Source organism: Cydia strobilella, chromosome 2, assembly GCF_947568885.1.
Source record: "Cydia strobilella chromosome 2, ilCydStro3.1, whole genome shotgun sequence".
Lineage (NCBI taxonomy): Eukaryota > Metazoa > Arthropoda > Insecta > Lepidoptera > Tortricidae > Cydia > Cydia strobilella.
The window spans coordinates 22,443,895-22,466,937 of record NC_086042.1 but is presented as its reverse complement, the minus strand read 5'-3'; the positions used below and the strand labels follow the sequence as shown (position 1 = coordinate 22,466,937).

The 23,043-nt window shown below is 38.1% G+C and overlaps 2 protein-coding genes across 2 annotated transcripts in view; both read left to right on the top strand.

The window, feature by feature from the left end:
- Nucleotides 1–4,238: 4,238 nt before the first annotated feature.
- The window catches only part of LOC134754424 (C3 and PZP-like alpha-2-macroglobulin domain-containing protein 8), a 158,882-nt gene continuing 140,077 nt past the window's right edge, over nt 4,239–23,043 (top strand). Inside the window, exon 1 of the mRNA XM_063690751.1 lies at nt 4,239–4,336. Coding sequence (XP_063546821.1) covers nt 4,272–4,336 — 65 coding nt within the window. The 5' untranslated portion in view covers nt 4,239–4,271. The remainder of the gene's footprint in view (nt 4,337–23,043) is intronic.
- LOC134753393 (uncharacterized) lies at nt 18,504–22,970 on the top strand. Its single transcript, XM_063689283.1, has 2 exons — nt 18,504–21,873; nt 22,414–22,970. Exons 1-2 carry the CDS (start codon nt 18,642–18,644, stop codon nt 22,854–22,856), a joined length of 3,675 nt encoding a protein of 1,224 aa, XP_063545353.1. The 5' UTR covers nt 18,504–18,641; the 3' UTR covers nt 22,857–22,970.

Below are 23,043 nucleotides of genomic sequence, written 5' to 3'. Positions count from 1 at the left end.
GTAGTCATAGATAAAATATATCGCGAACGGAGTTCTCACAGTCTAACAACACCGATGATTGATATCAAATTGCGTGGCCACTCTCTGACATATTAGGTCGCATGACGCTGTATCTTTCTCGTGAACTAGATTGTAACTAAGGACTGCTCGAAGCAATCTGGAACAGAACGCGCTAGAGTGTGAGTAATACCATTGGTCATAGGTAGACCAGTAACGGATCAGAGATGACAAACCGCAGCCGTGATCCTACTCAGCTCAACTCAGACATCAATAAACGCTCACACCAATCTCAGAATTCTGCTTTCAATCAGTTTAACACTATTAATGAATGCTCAAACCAGTCCCAGGATCATATTATTAATCAGCTCAGCACAAAACATTGATGAATGCTCAGACCAGTCCCAGTATCCTGTTATTAATCAGCTCAGCACAAACATTGATGAATGCTCAGACCAGTCTCAGGGATTCTTTATCAGCTCAGCAAAAATACAGATGAACAATCAGATCAGTCTCAGAAACGGCGTGCCTCAGCGCATTTCTACAACGTCATCAGAAATTATACGAAATCTCAGGCCATACCAATTCACAGCGCAAAAGCCGAGAGAGGCAGTTCGAGATTGAACGGCTAAAATACATTATAATTCACATTAGTGTTCTTATCATCAACTCAATCTTATTGGTGTTTCAATTATCATCTAATTGTTGATTTATTTACATGTTTGCCTATTGGCATCTAACTTCAATTAAAAGAGTAGCTTTTTCCTGCGGGGCGCGAGTGTCGCGAATATCGCGAATCGGCTAATAGCTGCCAACGTCATGGAGTAGATGGCGCTCGTAGTCACGTTTAAGTGAAATAACCGCTTCTAGGTTGTTGTGATTTTTAAGGGTAAAACAAGAGGGTATACGCGCGAACGACAGTAGGAAAAGGAGGTTGTGTGCGAACAAAGCTACGGCAAGAGTGATATTTGCTTTAGGATCTATTCAAGGAGTTTCTAATGGTGTTATTAGAATAATGAGGTGTCTATTGTAGATTGTGACTAACATTCATTGTGATATCAGTATTCAGAGTGTCAACAGTGATCCGAGGGAATTGTTCATGGCTAATGTAAGTGAAGTTCAATCATAATTATACGAAGGGTTTCGTCCCAAGATATTAGTAATTTAGAATTATAGAACACATTGTAGTTACGAGAAAGTGTAACCACTCATCATATGAACTTAAGGTAAACTTAGTGTGCGGAAAGGGGTCGCTATAAGGGGAGGTTGGAGGCGACTATGAAGCCCAAGTAACCAGATGGATAATCAGGTTTAACTCATGTTATACGTAGGTAACAAAGTAGGACACCAGCAATGAATTATCGTCATCTCACTAACGTCCAGGCCTCGTATAGGTATGCAGTATGTTTACATATCGTTTTTCCAGTATCAGTAAAGGCATCAGCTCATTCAGTAAAGGCATCAGCTCATTCGATAGGTTAATAAGTATAGTGAGCTTGACGACAACTATCAAGGCTCAGATGAATGGATTCAAGCCCCTTGTGCAGGACTCTAGGTTAGGCTCAATAGACAATTTGTATCTACGTGGATAGGAGGTAGGTTTAGTAGGTAGATTCTCTAATAAGCCATGAACTTGTAGACATCATAAATACTCGTCCATTTACACACCTAATTTATTTTACATACCTTATAAATTAAGTGACGAGTAATATAAAGTAGGTCACGTTTGTCAATGATTAAAATAAAAAAATAAGGATTTCGTAGGGTAACATAATTATTATGATAATGTGGTCCGTTTCAAAATAACTTGCATTTTAATTATGGAGCTTTCGAGCGTCATCCGAACATCAAGTTAAGGTATCTTATTACCCTTACAAGTAGTTTCTAGACTAAACGTCTGACAGTTGCTGTTGTAAAAGCTGGCGAATTCTTGAATAAACTGATAATGATGAGTTTTTCTACTTAAATTCAAACCTGAAAGCTATTACATTTCATAGCAACAGAGTTTGACGTACCTACCTACTCGTACTTCACATAAATACTTCAATGCGAGCAAATAATTTCGCGAGCACTCCTTGCCTTAGCAGCTCTTCAACTTTCCTTGTTTAATGTTACAAGGTCTCGCAAGATCTCTTACAAATTGTTCTTGTGAGAGTATGAGTTGTTATTATACTCGTCACGTACGTCTCGTACCGAAATAATAACAAGGTCCGCGAATTGTAGCTGCGGGAGATAACGTTTTTGTGACCTTTGACATTTTATTGCCTGATACAGAATGCAGCTTACGTATGGAGTTGATATCTGATATGTTTGTGTAGCCGACAGTGACATTAATTCCATGTTTTCTGAAAAGATGTGCCTTTTCTTGTATGTATAAAAATGGTTTCGTAAAATATTTTGTGTTTTTTTCTCCGAATAATAAATTGTATGAAATAAAACGTTGAACAAAACATTTTTCAAAGGAATGATAGAATATGACAGGAAAACTTGTAAATATTTATTAATACCTACTAATACCAGTACCCGTACCACGAGTCACTCACAGTGTGAACGCTGACATTTACGCTAACGTCTACGTAATTTATTTCCTATACATCTCGCTCGCACTAATATGTCGGTAGTCAGTATACGAGCGAGATGCATAGAAAGTAAGTTACGTAGACGTTAGCGTATAATATGTCAGTGTTGACACTGTTAGTGACTCGTCGTAAGAGTACACTTTGGCATTTAGTCACTTTTGATTATCGTACGATTTTTATTTTTAGGGTTCCGTACCCAAAAGGTAAAAACGGGACCCTATTACCAAAGATAGATATAACTCCGTAATAGATGGATACAGTCTAAGGAAAAAACGTGCCTTGAAAATCACGAAAATTTGATTCTCGATCAGATGGCGCCACTAGTTTTGACCTACTCTCGTATAGAGGGCGTTGACGGTTTCGTTTGTTATTTATAATTTTAACGCATATCAGTGAAAAAACATGGATCAAAATCATATAAAAATAATTAATGCAAATAAAAAATCATTTATCTATATTTAAATACATTTTAACGTATTTTTATAAATCTTCATTTTTAGTTTTAAATTATGTCGATAGATGGCAGTGAATTTACAGTGGTTACAAAATTTACTATGACAGTACCGCTCTTTTTTATTATATCCTATTTGTTATTACTAAGACTCCGCTGTCCATCTGTTCGTCTGTCCGTCTGTCCGTCTGTCGGTCTGTCCGTCTGTCCGTCTATCTGTCTGTCACCAGGCTGTATCTCATGAACCGTGATAGCTAGACAGTTGAAATTTTCACAGACGATGTATTTCTGTTGCCGCTATAACAACAAATACTAAAAAGTACGGAACCCTCGGTGCGCGAGTCCGACTAGCACTTGGCCGGTTTCTTAAGTCATCATTATCTTCCTACCTTTGCCCGATATTTTTGTTGTTACTAGCTAGAGTGAACTTTAGTAAAATATTCATTATAATTTATTAGATAAGTTCCTTTTTCAGTACCTAATACCTGATTACTTGATTAGTTTTCTGCTAAACTACCTAGTTGTCCGAAACCCCTAATATAGGATGCCACAATAACTCTACCTTTTGGCCGTCAGCTTTAATACAAAGTTATAAAATAGCTTTTTATACCTACGTCACAAATACGAATCTAGCATCTTATTCATTATTTTTAATATAAATGTATAACTTGTGCATCATGACTTGTACCTACCAATAGTTTACTATTGCAGCAATTACGTTTAATATTATGTAGATGTTTCTCTTTTTAGTGAATGTGTAATCCTTTCATGAGGAATCTTTAGCCTGAAATATAACTCAGCAAGTTAAATAAAGATGTAAAGTGAATTCGAATTGTTTTAATGACAACTCATGACTCGGGACTGTTTATAAATAATCAAAAAAAAAAAGTCAAATCTACTATTTTATTTGTTAATTTTACTACATATTGGTAAGAACCAAGATTAGTTTATGAATAGCCCAGATTTCTTTTTATAAGTAAATAAAGGGACAGCTACGATATAACCGTAGCGCTACGTGGCTGATGTAATATTAATAACTACTTGCTACGTGCTACGTACCTACAGGTAGTTCGCTTTATAGGGAAAAACCCGTAGAGGCGTAACAACTATCATAATATATTTATTACTGCTGAATGGGTTAATGCGCTATTTAATTACCTACCAGTATTAATGATGTTCAATTAAACTGTTTGTGTTTGTTTCAGGCTGTGCTGAAATGCGCTGACGTCACGCTGGTCCGCAAAATGGCCGCCGCGGCGCTGCTGTTTGCGCTGCAGCTGGCAATCGCCAGCGCTGGCAAGTGTACCACGTAAGTTTTATAATATCCATTGGCCTCTTAACGTAAACATAATTAAGTAACAGCTTATCCAAAGATACCACAGATCTTTACGGATCTTTACGGGCTTCAGATCTTTAAGGTGTCGTAGGTTCAGAGAACAGTTTTTGAAAAATCGTAGAGCTTTTTTAGATCACAATACGGTTGCCAATTTAATCAGAAATCTTGAGGCCTTTTTATAGTAACTTCATCGATTCGAATCCTGATTTTTTGGCTTTCGCTCGATGGTAACAAAATCGCGAACATTATTGCACAAAAGCTAAAAATATGAAAATTGCTTTTAAAAATGAGCAATATTCTGTTTGATCGAACTAATCGATTACTTTTTATGTTAAAACAAAAAATTAAAATTCAAAAACTTGACATGTATCCGCGATCCCGAGCACGCACGGCATCTTGCTCACGTTTACGCTGAGTGAGAGGAGAACCTGAACCTACGGGGCCTTACTTAAGCGTAAGCGTCTTCTAGATCTGTGAAATACAATTACAATACACATTGATCTTACCGATATGATCCTATTACGCGCGATTATGACAGTTGTCTTTTAATGTTGTAGTATCATCAATCGTTTCTCTTTCGAAACGCGTTATATATTTTTTTTAACTGAAAAAAAGATTTGTCGTCGTGATAACTTAGTATAGGTGTTAAAGAAAATCTGAATGTTCTCACCACCGCAGCACGTAATACACAAAATACAGAGCTTAGCACTTACACGAAGAATTTACACAAAAAAGTAAACTCGACGATTGACCTTCTCAAAGCAAAAGCGTAGTGCAAAAATGAAAGCCGCGCTCCACTCATGTGTGGGAAAGGCGGGTTTTATTCGAATTCTGGGGCACGCCGCTGGGGCGAAAGTGAAAACATGTCAAGCGTCGAGCGGTATAAATACTGTGCCTATTAGTGATGTTTACTACGTCATTATGAGACTCTCAACATTCGATAACTAAGGACGTTGATTCGAACCTTCCGAAATGTCGAGATGATGTTTCGTGTGATGTTTTTAAGAGAATAACTCTTTTATAAAATTTATAATAACTTGTTTTTATTTCACACTAGCTGATTGCAGTGGAAATACATATAGCTGAAGTTTTAACATCTATTATTGAGTCTCGAACAACCAAACACTGGAACAGATCTCACAATCAAGTACCTAGAATAAATTCTTTCGGAAACTAAGCTGGTCGCCTGGAATGAGCGAATATATTTATTCGAAATAAACCATATGATGGTTGCAGTTAACTTCGTGATAATAACAGGATAAGATCCCATTGTCTTTTCTCCTTCTGTTCATATCACGTCGATAACCTTGCACGTCACAGTGGCAATCAGAGTTGAAACAGCTAGAATCTTAATATTTATTATTGTCAGTGTGACAAGGTATGAAGTGAAAAAGAAATCTAATTCCTTGACCGTCCATCATACTCCCGCTGACAATGTAAAGTAACAATCACTTATTTTGGAACATATATACTTTAAGCCATCTCGACGGATGGTTAACCCGAAGAGCTCTCTGGGCAAGCGGGAAAATGAATCTATAATAAGTTCCTGTTAAACGAGAAATTCAATAAGATATTTTCCTTTTTATAAAGTTATTATGTTTCAGTTTAAATGAAAAATACTTTTATTTATTTTTCACAACAAATTCTGATATTTGTAAATTGATGTCAAATTAACTTCCGGTTTCAATAAACCGGAAGTAAATTTGACATCAATTAACTTCCGGTTTCCATAAACCGGAAGTAAATTTGACATCAATTTACAAATATCAGAATTTGTTGTGTAAACTTGCCAGGGTTAATAATTCTTGATAAAATAAAGTGTATAATTATTATCCTTACGAAGCGAAAACGTCAAATGGACTTGTTATAACGAGGGCGGTGACATTGAGCTCTTGTCTCGAAATCATTAGGGAAGCCGTCGTCACGGGAAACGCTGACTCAGGACGTAACAAAAAGTCAAACTTGTTACTTAGTTAATATGGATTTTCTTATGTACCTAACATATTTCTGTAAGACAGCGGAAAAAACGCTTTCTATATAATAGCCTACTTCAACTATCTTTAATCGACATTTCACACGATATTTTATTTAGAAGAATTTGGCGAAGAGACATATAGTTTGTTAAGAGTAACTAAAAAATAAAACAGTTATGTAAGGCGTTATCACGCAGTATTCAAGAAAAATTATAAGAACAGGGTCACTAAGAGAAACTCCACTGTAACTGTTCCACGGCGGTTTCTGTTGTTTAGTTTGGAACTTTTACTACAACATAAAATCATTTTATTTTTTAAAATATAAAGTGATAAAAAATATCTGTTTCAACTATAAACTATTAGGCCAATTAAATTAGATCTAAAAATAGGGTTTTGAGGAATTAATTTCCAGCAAGCTGGAAATCATTTTAAACTTACATTTGGTCCTAAATGCGTGTAATCCAAGTTTGCTCCATCCCAGGAGGTGTGCATAAATTTTGGGAGCCTTAGGAGACAAATTTTTCCTTGGATTGCCAGCCCACTCGATGTAAAAGAAACCCACCATCAATTATAATGGCACTACCATCAAGGTTTGGTGGATCAGACACTGGCAAAAAGGTGTTGTCGGATTTTCAACATGATTATACAAAAAAAAAGAAATTCAAAGTGGCGACCTTTTCTACAAACTTTGACTACGAATTCAGGTACCTTTCGGATCCTTAGATATCAGTTTTCATCATGATTAGAACAATTTTTTCGGGGACGTACCTTTTTCGGTCTACAAGCAAAAAACTGAAAAATAGCAAAAATTTATGCACACTTCCTGGGATGGAGCAAACTCGGATTACACCCATTTAGGACCAAATGAAGGTATTAAAATGATTTCCAGCTTGATGGAAATTAATTCTTTTAAAAAATCCAATCTGATTGGTCTATAGGCATACATAACATTAAGACATAATATAAGAGAAAAATGGTCGAAAATTTGAATGGTAGAAAATTAGCTATGAAAATAGTAAACTAGTATATAAAAGGAAGAAAAGGATATAAAAGGACGTTGTTTGTCATCTCCTCCATGTTACCCCTCGACGCCAAAAATCAATTAATCATTTTCCCCTTGGTAATAAAATTTACTACTCGACATCACTTCAGCGGAGCTTAGAAAACTCGATTTATTTTCGAAAGTCATCTATTTAATTGAAACAAGTTCGTGAGTTTGCTTACAAAAGAACTTAAGACTGAGCGGGATTTAGCAGAGTTTCAGGGTCCCGTATCACGATCAATTTGTGGCACGAATTTATTACCTTTTGATAGCTGTAAACTGCTGGGACGCAGGGATGACCACGTAGGCAGCGCGGAGCGAAGACAGAGAAAGCTTATTTTGTGATTTGGCTAGAAAAAATCCTTTGATCCCTTGATAAACGCTTAAAGAATTTTACACAGCCATTCATTTTTACCCGTGTGATTAACTAGTGGTAGTATAGTTAATACAATTTTTTTACATTACATTAAACTTAAACGCCCTTTTAGGGTTCCGTACCTCAAAAGGAAAAAACGGAACCCTTATAGGATCACTCGTGCGTCTGTCTGTCTGTCCGTCTGTCACAGCCTATTTTCTTCAAAACTACTGGACCAATTAAGTTGAAATTTGGTATACATATGTAAGTTTGTGACCCGAAGACGGACATGTAACGTAAACAAATAAATTTTAAACACGGGGGCCGTTTTTGGGGGGTAAATGAGAAAATTAAAAAATAAAGTTTTTTAAACTATATCGTGTTACATATCAAATGAAAGAGCTCATTATGAGATTTTCAAATATATTTTTTTATAATTTTATGAAAAAACAGTTTAGAAGTTATTCTAGAAAATAGGCAAAAATGACCATTTCCCCCCCTTTATCTCTGAAACTACTGGGTCTACAATTTTGAAAATAATCCACAATATAGCTATTTACCTACAGATCACAGTAAAACCTATTAGAAATGTGCAGTCAAGCGTGAGTCGGACTTAATTACTTAGTTTTTGATCCGACCCCTGCGGGTTTTTTTAAGACATTTCACTCACGTTTCACATATAAAATACATTGTTTAAATTGTGTAATGTACGGAACCCTTGGAACGCGAGTCCGACTCGCACTTGGCCGGTTTTTTTAAGTAAGTATTCAAACTTTAAAAGAACCATTTAAAAAGTATTATGAAGCTATATAAATGTGATAGGACTTACTGACGCTATTTTATGCAAACGTGATGCACGAATATAGTGTTCTGCTTAACTTGTATAATTTTCTTACCTTCTACCTATATAAATATTAAACTTGATCATCCCTACCCTATCACTTTTGTATGTCAATTAAAAAAACGGAATAGATTTTTTGATGAAGCTGCATTGATACTACACATTAGGTTGAGTACCACAACAGAACCTGCGACCGCCCGACCCTTCGTGTTTTTTTGCTACAAGGGTTAGCGGTGACTTTGACTGGGTTAATGATGGCCAAACTTTGGGCCGTAAAAGTTTTTTCATAGCACTTTCCACACAAAATTGATCGTGGTGAACGCTTTCCGACATGCGTGATACAAAGGGGATCAAATGATACAGTACGAAAAGTTCTGATATAATTTAAATTTTATTATTATTTATTATTTATTTACACATAGTTATTGAAATCTTTGACAGATTTTAATTACGTGTTTCAACCTTCATGAAGAGTTATAATGAAAAAACTCAAATTAAAGATTATTTTTACATCTATGAAAACCGTTTCTTAGAACGGATTATTTGGTTCTTGACGAATAATAGTAGGTACATTGTGCAACGTGGGGGGTTAGTGAAACATTGGACGTGAGTCTATATATTCACGACAGCCGCAGGCTGGAGTGAATTAAAGACTCGAGTAACAATATTCTTACCCCCGGAGTTACACACATTGTTTTTCACACACACATCACACTTGCGAAGAAAAAACTAAATTTTAAGCAAAATTATTCTTATATACGGTGACATTTCAAACATTTGTTGATTTTGAATAATAATACAAACCGCAAAAAAACACTGTTTCTTTATCTCAGTTTTGTAACCACACAATTTATTGCCCATCTGGTTGCCAAATTTCAACTTGTTAGGTCATCGAAATGGGTTAGGTTTTTGATGTTAGGTGAGTCAGTTAGAAAAAATCCCGATTTTTAGATGTATGTATTTTAATAACCGGTTAAGCTATATATATTCATTAAGTTTGGGGTTATAGTTAGCATTTAATTAAGGGTCTTAATAAATTAACCAAATTTCATTTGTTTGTTAAATAGATTTTTGGCTTGAAACGCTGCCGCGCGATCTGCTAATAATAGGTACCTACTCATCCGAACTAGACTTAACTGAATAGAGGGAAATGATAGAAGGTAGTAGAGTGAAATATTACCCCGTTTGTTCATTTATAGGGTAGAGTAGAAACTAAAAACGTGAAAGGTGCGGTATAGACATAAGGTATACACAATCACGATTTCAATAATTACATTAATTACTTATAAATAGTATAGAAGTTAAGCCTTGTGAGATACAATATTAGTTCAGTTAGCGATTTCAATAATTACTTATAATTAGTATAGAACGTAGCCTTGTGAGATACAATATTAGTTCAGTTAGATGTTGTCGTGGTTTGACGACTACCTCACCTACCGTTACGATTTTACGTTACAGCCCAAGGGAGGCAATAACAATATTATCTTAGAAATTAAGTATCAAGCTTAATTAACTAGCTGTCGTGGAAATTACATAAGTGTCTAGTTTAATATAAAGTAGAATCATGAAAAACGTCAATAAAGTCGGGAGAGCTAATTAAGTCACGGCGTAATGGTCTGATAGGTAATAAAAGTGCCGATGTCGTTTATATAAATCGACGTTACACGTTTACTTTACTTACTCGCTTTCTAATATTAATTATTAGTATTAGTATTGGGGAATCTTCCTGAATTGAATATACGTTTACATTATTTATTGCATGTTATTTTAGTATAAAATTTATTAATTTTTGTATAAAATTTCATGAATTGTTTGCCGATGCATTTATTGACAATAAAATGTCTTGAATTGATACATTTAGAAGCAAGTATATAGCCTCTTGATCTAACAGCTTCAGGTCACTGGGCTTGCTTGAAAAGTGGGTGGTGGGGAGGTTAGCGGGAGAAAACTTCAGTACGCCAGTTCGTGGTGTGATTTAATGGATTGTTCGAACTTCCGCCAAGTCAATACATTCAAGTCAGCTGCTCAAATGACACCGAAACTTGGAAGTACTTAGTCAAGGACAAATTCACCTGGAATCAGTAGGCACGAATATTAGTCGAAGAATTAATTTAATAATAACTTTACGGCTCTGAGTGCTGGGCCACAAACAAATGCCATCTAAACAAACTTCACACCACAGAGATGCGCATGCTGCGTTGGTCTGCTGGCGTCACTCTGTTGGATAAGATTAGAAACCAGTACATCAGGGGCAGTTTCAAAGTCGCACCGATAACTGATAAACTTGTTGAGAAACGCCTACGGTGGTACGGGCATATTCAGGGACGACCTCCCGAACATATGATCAATGTAGCCTTAGCGATGTCTACGACGACGCGAGGACGCGGGAGACCACCGGCCACTTGGTTGACGACGGTGGAGAAAAGCCTGAGAGAGCAAGGAATAAAGGACGCTCACCTGGCACTAAACCGTGCAGAATGGAAGAAGAGGACAGGGAGGGCCGACCCCAAGTAAATGGGATAAGGTCTGGGAAGAAGAAGAATTAATTTAATAATAAATACAATTCCTTGGTCTTTGTAATGTATGCATGTTTGGGTTCAAAGTATAATAAAGCAGCAGTTTCGAAACGGTTTGTCCTAGCGAACTATGAAATCTTTTAAACAATTTTTTGTAAAGTTGACCTGCTATACTTATCTCCAGGAAAAGGCGGGTTGCCAGGACATGAATAATTCAATACGGCGTAATGAGCCGCGGGCACGTCTTCAGTCATACTGTTGAGGAAATCTATGGAAGCGGCTGAGCTGAGCATAGCTCAGCCCTAATGATTATAACAAAAAAATGTCCGCGTAAAATGGAACGTTAACGATTGGTTAGGTTGTGTTTGCTCGTCTGGCTTTTTACTTTTTGGTTTATGCGACTTTTTAGGATGGAAAGGTACATATAGTGGTGTTATTAGGTTGGTATTCTTGTTTTCAGGTCTAATTAGTGTTGTGCTCGTGAAGAAAGATTTTTTTTTAAATCTGGTTTTCCTTAAAATGTTTATAAAGTATAATATATAATCCCGTAATTCATAAAACTTAATGTAATGTATAAGTAGATAAATGTGCACTGTGATTCGCCCCGTTCCTCGAAGTCGGAGGGTAGATGATGCGGCGAGTGGACGAGTCGATCGTGTACGCACCTAAATACCAATTTGTGTTTTATTAAGCAAGTCCCCTCGCGGTAACAACAGCTAGTGGACGTTACACTTTACAATAAATCGCCGATCAGTTTATAAAAAAAAACAATCTTAATTAGATAATTTATGTTTTATCCCTTTGTTACAAATACATGACTCATACATAAGTAAAAGTGACAGGTACGAGTAATACTAGACTTATATTGACCGGGATATGGGCCGTGATTACCTTTTGTATTGATTGCCTTGTTTTGCTTTGTAATGAGGGTAGACCGGGGCGCGGTCTACACAACTTTCACACCCACCCGCTATCTTCAGTTACCCGTGAACAAGATGCATGTAACTGCGTCGAAATATCGGGAGCTCGAAAATAATACAAAAGGTAATTACGGTCCATATCCCGGTCAATATAAGTCTAGTGAAGCTAACCGTTAATCATTCAAAACTGTTAAACGAGTAATAGTAAATTAAGGCTTGTATCGCATTAATGAATAACGCCATATAAGTAAGTACAGTTTAAATAACACAACATTGAAGTGAAATAGTCTTTAGAGATTTTAGTAGTCTTTTTAGTCTCGAGATTGTAAAGTAAATTAAGTATACTTAACTTAAATTTGTGGTTTCGTTTTCTTAATGCACTCAAGCGGCACAAGTACGTGTGAGGTAAAGTACCTCTAAACATATTTGAGCTGGCACCTCATAAGTGAATAAAACTGTGTAAATGATTAGTTACCTATTAATAATAATCCGATTACATTTCCACTAAGATTCGCAATAGCAAACACTAGACCTCATAATATTAATACTATAACGATTCAGTCCACATAAATGTTCCGTCCCAATGGACATGAATTCGGCACTAAATTGTCGACATCGGAGTGTCATTTGATCCACAAAAAGCCTGGAAACAAACCAGATGTTCTTCAAACAATTCCCCGTTTGTATTCAAGCATCGCGGTAGTTTCTGTTGCGTGTTCGTTACATTGTTTTGTATTGTTTTTTATTCTGTTTCCTATTCCGCATGTTTCATTTACTTAATTAAACAATACCAAGTTTAGTGCAGTTTTCTTTTAGGTAGGTTGCCGTAGACTCTATAAAATATATGATTACTTAACTCAAGCTAACTACATAGATCTAAATTTTGAAATTTGCACACCAGGTTGCATTTATAAAGTGTACAGAAGATAAGAAGCGATTTTGAGAAGCTCAACTCATAAGGGGGTTATAAAAAGGGGATAAAAGTTTGTATGGCATTCAATTTTTATTATGCTAGGAATTTGAAACTCTGTAAAAAGGTATTTTATGAAAAGAAAAGAAAACTGATGTTAGCATTTCATAGTCACAATTAATTATTAAAATATGTATTTTAAATTTCTGTATATTTTGATAAACAGTGTTAAGTCTGTTTATCAAAATATATTCATTTAATTAATAACGGAAGTGAGTATTTCACATTTCGAGCTGGCTCCCGATTGGTCGCACCATTTTAAATCGTAACGCTTCCGGTGAGGCAAGATGGCGGCAAATGGCACTACGATTGGGAGGCAGAACGAGGGAGGCTACGAACGAGTGCAGATCGAGTTGTCATATTGTAATAGCCATACGTTATGATTAGAGGTTAAGTTACTTGATTATGTCGGAGTGTACGTGAATACAAAGCTTGCTGGATCATCGGATTGTTTTATTAAACTGACTTTAACACTGATTTCAGCGTTTTGAAAATTCATCCCCCGGGGTGGTGAAAAAGGAGTTTAATGTTTTTATGGAGATCAAACATTTTTGTGAGTGCGGGACTTAAATCTTTATATAAAGGGATATTATAAGAATACAAGAAAAGTAATTTCAGCGTTTTAAAAAATTCAGCGTGTTAAAAAGGGGTTAATAGTTTGGATTCATTACAAATGCTTAAAACTCCTTAAAAAGGCATAATAGATTACAAAAAAAGTTATTTCAACCCCTAACGGGGTAAGGGGATAGAAGTTGAAACTTGGTAAAAGGGCATTATATTAAAATAGACGAATACTGATATCACTGTTTTTAAATTCATTCCCTAAGTTGTTGTTGTTGAAAAAAGGGTTGAAAATTAGCATCGGAAACAAATTTTTTTTAAACAGTGAGCTTGAAATGTCGTAAAAAGACATTTCACCGTTTTTAGAAATTTATTTTCTAAGCGAGTTAAAATGGGTTAAAAGTTTGTATCTGATGCGAACATTTTTTTTAAACAGTGGACTTGAAAATCTTCTTAAGTGGGTTGAGAGGGATTATATCGACAACAATTTTTTTCAGGCTTCGTAAGTTGTGACAGACAAATCTCATGCGTTGTATAATTTACCTATTAACAAATAATTAACGGTCCATACTGCTATCTTTTGCTGCATAATGTTCTATGTCCATGTTGAATATACATATAACCACCAACATACAAACCCGCGCGTACGAAGGCGCGGGCAACAGCTAGTCGTTCAATAATCCTATATAGATAGTGCCACCCGAGAATGCACGCCACATTTTGTGTCTTTCCATACTAATTTCAGCAATGATTTTTCGAAACTACGGGTAGGATTCGCACGCGGCACATTGCAGGAAATTGAAGCTTCCCAGTCTTTTATCACTTGGAGTAATTTTTTACTATATATTTTCGTTATTTCTATTTACTGTCGGAAATCGCCTAAGAAGTATTTTATATCAATCAAACCTTTTCCCAAACCCGTCCGTGCCCGTGCGTGCCCCATTAGCGGCACGTTTTAGACCGACGCATAAACAGCCAGCGATACTACATTAAATCCGGCTGACAGAAGCCAATCCCGGATTCGGTTCTCACGTATCGGTCATTACCATTTTCTATTTATTTGTTGCTTGGCTCGCCTAGCCACGCTGTCGGGACAATGAAGTCACGCGCCTACACCACTTTACTGACACTCGACCGCTGGAAATATGAGGAGGCAACTTGAAAATATATTGAGCATATGCAAATGTCTATAAGGTATATTTTTGAATTCATAATGTGATATTCATATGTTTATTTTTTTGAACTCTTATAGCCATATAGGAAAATGAATTATGTAATATGAATATTTCAGTAACTAATAGTACTAATACTATACTTCAAACACTTAATAAATTTAAATTACTTAATATATAGGTAGTAATATAATAAAAGTAAGTAACAACAATAGCAGTTCATCCTGCCAGGTAACTTTTGGAATGTTTGTATAGAATTCCGTTTTTAATATTGTACTACAGCTTTCATCCCCAAATCAATATCGAAATTAAATTCTGTTTACCACCTTCCATCACGGCATCCTCAGCTATAAATTAAAGCCGCAGAAATGCAATCACATCTCAAGAGTTTATCGATCAGCTGACGCCGCGAGAGTCCACTCGTAAGCTTTTGTCGCCTGAATTTGTTCAAACGTACAATAACGTCAGTCGCATCCCCGGGAATGGATGTGGACGACCTCATTATGAGGCTGAGCGTTTTAATATTATTTTGGGAGCTTTTAACTCGTACTATTTTAGAATGAGTTTCGGGACAGTATGAATTTAACATGGAAAATAAAGTCAAAATTATATTTTCAACAATTATTTTTATATCTTATTAAAATAGCATAGTTGACTAACCAGCCTTTATATTTAGGAGAGGATGCATTCATTTTATTTTGAGGTGGGGTTTGTAATTTTGCACTAGGGTACCTATGGGTACTCGCTATTTAAATCTACAAAAAACTTACACAGTTAAAAAAGGCATTAAACTTTGATGTCATTTTAAAATAATTAGATATTATTACTATATATACTGGGTAGGTGTTTCGTGCAACCCGTCAGAACCTTGCAACCCAATAAAGATCTGGAATTGAAAATGCGATGTGTGACTTGATGGCCCGAAAACACTCGTTTAACATTTGTGACTGCGACTGGCAAGCCATTGCCAGAAATAAGGACTTATATGTACATCATTTTATCTCCTCCTTAGTACCTATTCTTATCTATTTCCTTTACTTTTATGGCTGATACTGCCAAATTTATATACAATGTTGCATATTTATATAACACAAATATTTATGTATTCCGAATTTTATTGTCTTTATTGTGTATATTTTGAACTAGTATTCATATCGTTGCTTTTTCAACATGCTGACTATAAATTAGGTAGGTAATTTAGATTCTGCTACCGCTAAAGAAACATCACTTTTTAGCTACTTATAATACCGCTGGTCGTCTACCCTTACTTCTTCTCTGTAAGTATTGTACGTACATATTATTTTATTGAGATGTGAAGTGGTACACATATGTAAAATAAATACTATTAAAATGGTTTAACTTCATGGTCAGTGAAAAGTTGCGGATTCGGGAACTCTTATTTTAGATGAGATCATTTTAAATATTATATTTAGCATATCAAATATTAAAAAAACTTGACAATTTCCCGTCAACATCAACACTTTAAGTTTAGCTTCAGTCACGAGTTGTCATAAAAAGTCAAATACCGTTCTAGTAAGTACAAAATAAGGATGGTATCATTTGTAAACTGTCTAACGCATTGCTAGCAAGCAATAAGAAAAACTGTCACAAGAAAACAACGTCGTCACTACTCAAGTAGGTATCCAATTTCATATACTTTTCGACAAATATACAGGGTGATTTAATTCTACAGGCCTGCAGCGGTATCAGCATGGTTCCATTTTTATCGCCTGTCACTATGCTTGTCACTTTCGCACTTACATACTTGTTAGAACGTGACAGGCATGGTGACAGGTAATAAAAAAGCGACCATGCCACGGCCGCAGGCCTTCAGGCCTTTGTCACTTATAACAACTATTTATTTTAATAAATATATTTTTAATAAAAATATTTTTAAGTTAATAATTTACAGGATAGTTTTTAGTTAAAATAATCCAAATCATCACTACATGGTATAAAACGAAGTCGCTTTGCGCTGTCTGTCCGTCCGTCTGTCCTTATGTATGCTTAGATCTTTAAAACTACGCAACGGATTTTGGTGCAGTTTTTTTTTTACATAGATAGTGATTCAAGAGGAAGGTTAATATGTATAATTTGTAAAGGTTTTGGGTAAATTAGTTGAACTACCCGTGCGAAGCCGGGGCGGGTCGCTAGTAAAAATATACATAAATAGTTAACGAATTGATTTCATTGAATCTTTCGTAGTTTAATAAGCCACACTATTAAAACGGAAAACCGTTAAGGTTGGAGCATACCAAAAAGCTCGGTGTTCGCGAGCCTAACGCCACCTAGCGGGCTTCCCAAGAAGAGGCGGAGTTCCAACCACGGCCGCGCGGGAGCGCGGCGATAGCCCCACACTTTACCATCCACACGGCACGACACACAAGCCGCTCACGCGATTATTTGCATTTTTATATAAAAATCGCCTTACTTTCAACCACTGTAAATTTGCATTTAATTAATTTAAAATAAAAACAATTTTGTAAAATCAAAATAAGAAGCCGTCATTGAAGAGCCCCGCCTGCTGCTCCTGAGACCTGAATCGCTAACCTCCCAAACATTGGACCTTCGAGCCGGAAGCTATCAACCAGCGCCAGGATCAGCAAGAAACGGTCAGGCCATCCATCCTTCACCTTCTTCCTTTCAATCGGCATTGTGCTAATATCGTGTCTATTTTGTAACCTTCCAGTGTCGAGCACGTGTCGTGTGGTGCACGCGGCCGCCATTACGTGCCGACAACGAGTTTCGGGAAAAAACTGTAAGTGCTTTACATTCTCTCTCACACACCATGGCTACTCCTAAATCAGTGACTCCAATTTCTTTAACTATTGATTTAAACGATCCGCGTATCTTGACGCAAAGACGAGGCACACTCAAGGGTAAACTCACGTTGTTCGCTAAATATGTCGCTACGCTTAATAAGGCTAATTTAACGAATATTCAAAAAGTCGAGTTGCAATTACGCATAAATAATGCCGCGAGTTATTATCAAGATTTCGATGTCGTTCAAACTAGAATCGAGGAGTTAGCAGAGTCGAGTGACCTCCCTAACCATTTAGAATACCGCGAAGAGTTTGAGGGGAAATATTATCAGACAGTGGCCGCAGCGTCCGAATTAGCTAACGTTGGCAACAGTCCCGCTGTTGCTAACGGCAGCGCCGCTGCCCCTGCCAGCGCAGATTCCGTAGGTTATAAGGTTAAATTACCTACGATATCACTCCCCACCTTCGACGGTTCGTACGAGCATTGGTTAGGGTTTAGGGACACGTATACTTCTCTGATACACGATTCTAAGGACCTGGGTGCCATACAAAAGTTCCATTACCTACGCGCAGCCCTAACCGGTACCGCTTTGGAAGTAATCAAGTCCTTGGAATTTTCAGCAGAGAACTATACGATCGCATGGGAGATTCTCGAAAACCGTTTCAATAATCATAGGTTACTAACACACAATTACGTAAAGTCACTTTTCAACACGCAATCATTAAACAAAGAATCTGCTACACAGATTAGAAAGCTGATTGACTCGGTGTTCCGTTCCCTTCGTGCCCTGAAGACCCTAGGAGAACCTACGGACTCCTGGGACACGCTAGTCATTTATTTAATTGTCACGAAACTAGACGCGGCTACGGAGCGCGAGTGGGAGGAACACAAGGGCTCGATCAACTCTAATCGGCAGGATTCTACCTCTCGTATTAAGCTAACTGATTTGATTACTTTTTTACAAAACCGTGCAGATATGTTGGAATCTATTGCGGCTAATCATTCCAAAAATACGCATGAAAATACGCATGAAAATAAAAAGTCATCAAATCAGTCGCAATCACACAATTTACACGCAACGCATAGTTATGCTTCTAGCTCCACGGTTTCACAATCACACACAAACAAATCCAGTTCCAAACGCACTTCGCCTCGCATTTGTCAAATGTGTAGCGCTAATCATCCGCTTTATTCGTGTAATAGTTTCCTTGATTTAACTGTTCCCGATCGAGTAAAATTAATTGAAGATAAGAAACTATGTCACAATTGTCTTCGCGCTGGTCACACAGTTGACAACTGCTTTTTTGGCCCGTGTAGGATCTGCCAGAAAAAACATAATAGCTTGATCCATAGCCTGAGTAGTGACAGTGACGGTGCATCCGCTACGGCTGGCAATGTAAACAATAAGCCACCGGCGAGTGCCGTCCCCGCCACCTCGACTTATCACACTCTCACACTTAATTCGCACACACTCTCACCGCCTTTAAAACCGGTATTAATGAGTACTGCAATAGCAGAAGTTGCCGATAGCAACAATAAATTACATAGGGCTAGAGTTTTTCTCGATAATGGCTCAGAACACAGTTATGTCACGCAATCTTTCATAGATAAATTAAATACGCCTTTGGTACAGTCCACTTGCAATATTTCAGGGTTAGGTAAATTAGTCACGCAAACCACACACTCGTGTCAGCTTAACCTGCATTCTATTAAAGGTGACTACCATACACGCATCAATTGCATGGTACTCCCTGTCTTAACGGAACCGCTGCCCTCGGCAGTGATAAGCGCGCATTCCATTCGCATTCCAGACAATATTCAACTCGCGGACCCTAATTATTTCAAATCATCAGATATTGATATATTGTTAGGCGGTGATTATTTCTGGGGCTTGTTAAATAAGGATAGATTTCCTCTCGCAGAAGGGCCTTATTTACAAGATACTAAACTTGGTTGGATCGTCGTGGGTCCGATAAATAATAAACGCATTAAATTAAATAAGACTACTTGTCATTTCACGCAAACTTTAGACACGCAATTAAAACAGTTTTGGGAGCTCGAGGAGGTTTCTAAGATAGGAGACGGACTGACAGACGACGAACGCGCCTGTGAACAGCTGTTCGTTTCGACTACGCAACGCGATAAAGATGGTCGTTTTTTAGTACGTTTACCCCTAAAGGAATCAGCTGATGCGCTCGGCGATACCTACGATGTAGCTAGGAGTAGGTTCTTATCTTTAGAACGCAAACTCGAGCGGTTCCCCGAGCACAAAAAGATGTACTCCGATTTTATGCGTGAATACATTGAGCTAGGGCACATGTCACTTATACACACATACACAAAGCCTTACTGCTTTCTTGTACACCACTCTGTATTAAAAGATAGTCTCACTACACGCTTAAGGGTTGTATTTAATGGATCAATGCCCACTAGTTCTGGGAAATCCCTGAACGATTTGCAATTAGTCGGGCCGACCATACAAAACGATATTTTTTCTATATTGTTACGTTTTCGCGAACATAAATACGTCGCCTGCGCAGACGTGGCGAAAATGTATAGACAAGTCCTTATTCAACCCGACCAACGGAACCTTCAACTAATATTGTGGCGAGAGAACCCTTCGGCGCCGCTAAATGTTTACCAACTTAATACGGTAACTTTCGGTACTTCTTCTGGGGCCTTTTTAGCCATCCGCTGTCTCAATCAGCTGGCAAAGGAATGTGCAGACGAAGCGGTCTCTTGTACTATATTGGAAGACTGTTACGTGGATGACCTAATTACAGGAAATAATGATAAACACGCTTTAATTGATATCTGTGAAAAGGTCACCGACGTACTGCAGTCAGGTTGTTTCCCACTCCGAAAATGGGTGTTTAACTTTGACGTTTCGGAATTTTCCTCGTCAAAAATTACGTCACGCGAATTATGTTTAGGCGACAACTGTCAAAGTAAAACACTCGGCTTAGGATGGACTAACAACACTGACGAATTTTATTACACGGCAAAAATACAAATGGATAATAATAACGAACCGATAACAAAACGCAAAATATTATCTGTAATTTCACAAATGTATGATCCTCTCGGGCTACTTTCGCCGGCCATAATTATTGCCAAAATTTTACTTCAAAAACTATGGCTTTACCGTTTAGATTGGGACTCGGAAGTACCTGAGGATGTCGCATCAGCCTGGCGTAGATACATACTCATACATACACAACACATACATAGCCTCCGCATTCCTCGTTATGTAATGAATGCGTCTGCGCATTGCACACAGCTGCACTTTTTTTGTGATGCTAGTCAAGCGGCCTATGGAGCCTGTGCATATGTACGTACGCTTTCGGGAAATAATAATGAGGTCATAACAGTGCATCTGTTGTGTTCTAAGAGTAAGGTCGCTCCCTTGAAATCAGTCAGTATCGCGAAACTTGAATTATTAGGCGCGCTGTTAGCTGCTAGGCTGTACTCGAAAGTAATTAAATCGCTTAAAGTGAAGTTCGATTCTGTGTATTTTTGGTGTGATAGCACAATCGTTCTTGGGTGGGTCCGAATGTCACCCCACACGCTTAAAACTTTTGTTCAAAACAGAGTGTCGGAGATAAACGAGTTAACCGGGAGCGCGCAGTGGTTACATGTAAGTAGCAAAAATAACGCAGCTGATTTAGTTAGCCGCGGCCTTGAACTTGACGCGCTTATTGATAATTCGTTCTGGTTCAATGGACCGCCCTTTTTGCATGAACCGGAATCCGACTGGTTACCTAGTACTTTATCTCGCACTTCGCAAATAATACCGGACGATTTACCTGAAATAAAAACAAATACAATTAGTATGACAAGCCAAATTAACACCGATGTATTCGAATTCGACAGGTTTTCGTCTTTTAACCGCTTACGGCGCGCGGGTGCTTATGTTTTGCGATTTATAAACAACACACGCATTACAAACAAAATAAATCGTAAAACTGGCCCGCTGACTGTTGACGAATTGAATGCATCGATGCAACATCTGGCGCGTCTTTCGCAAATGAAATCTTTTCCTGTTGAGTATGATAAGATGATAAATAACTTACCTGTTAAACACACGCGCGGTATTAATAAATTAAATGTCTTTTTAGACACAGATAAACTAATAAGGGTCGGTGGTCGTATTAGTAATGCGACTAGTTTTTCATACGACAAAAAACATCCGATTTTGCTTTGTTCGAAACATCGTTTCACACAGCTATTGTTTCAAAGTGAGCACATACGATTACTGCATGCGCCTCCTAGTCTCCTGCTTGCTACTATCAAAGACTGCTGGTGGCCTCTCGGAGGCACTAATTTAGCAAAGCGAGTGGTACGCACCTGTGTAACCTGCATTCGCATGAAGGCGAAGACGTTCGCGCCTATTATGGGTAACTTACCTTCACTACGTTTGGAACCCGGGTTCGCCTTTATGAGCTGCGGGGTAGACTACGCGGGGCCAGTATATGTACTTAACCGTAGGGGTAGGGGAGCAAAGCCTCAAAAGGCTTACATCTGTCTGATAGTATGCTTCACGACGCGCGCGGTGTATCTTGATTTGGTCACAAGTCTTAGTACCGAAGGATACCTACTCGCACTTAAACGCTTTATTTCGCGCCGTGGTAAGCCTAACGTCATATATTCGGACAATGGCCGGTGCTTTGTAGGGGCAATGAAAGAACTTTCATCGTTCCTACAAGGCAACGCGGATAATATCATTGAGTGTGCCGCTAATGATAACATTAATTTGCATTTTAATCCCCCTTATGCTCCACATATGTCAGGTTTGTGTGAGAGAGCTGTACAGTCTTGCAAATATCACCTGAAGCGCGTTATTGGCAACGCGAATTTAACTTTTGAGGAATTTAGCACGATTTTGGCTCAGTCCGAGGCCCTACTGAATTCCAGACCTATGCATCCTCTTTCCACAGACCCAAACGACCTTTCCGCATTAACCCCAGCTCATTTCCTTATTGGCCGACCGCTGACAGCGCCGCCCTGCAAGGACTTGACGGCAGAGACGGGCCGGCTCCCACGCTACGAGATGCTGGAGAAAATGCGACAACACTTTTGGCAGCGATGGTCGAAACAATACATTTCTGAGCTGCAGACCAGAACGAAATGGCAGACGCACGGCCAGGATATCGTTCACAACTCCTTAGTTCTGGTCAAAGAAGATAATCTACCACCCCTCAAATGGCGTTTGGGACGGGTGGTAGCTCTGTTCACAGGCCACGACAGAGTTTCCCGCGTCGCTGACGTAAAAACAGCGAGTGGGGTCATACGCAGGGCTTTTACCAAGCTTTGCCCTCTCTTGATGCCGCCAGAGAGTGAAGCTGCGCCAGCCCCATCCACATCACCACAATCACTTTGAAAGCGGGTGCTTTCAAGGCCGGGGGCATGTTCGCGAGCCTAACGCCACCTAGCGGGCTTCCCAAGAAGAGGCGGAGTTCCAACCACGGCCGCGCGGGAGCGCGGCGATAGCCCCACACTTTACCATCCACACGGCACGACACACAAGCCGCTCACGCGATTATTTGCATTTTTATATAAAAATCGCC

Bases quoted from the DNA above. Each gene is read 5' to 3' on its own strand.
- LOC134753393 (XM_063689283.1), top strand. From the start codon at position 18,642: ATGTGTAGCGCTAATCATCCGCTTTATTCGTGTAATAGTTTCCTTGAT. The intron at 21,874-22,413 runs GTAACTTACCTT...CTCTTTCCACAG, and splicing joins GACGTTCGCGCCTATTATGG to ACCCAAACGACCTTTCCGCA.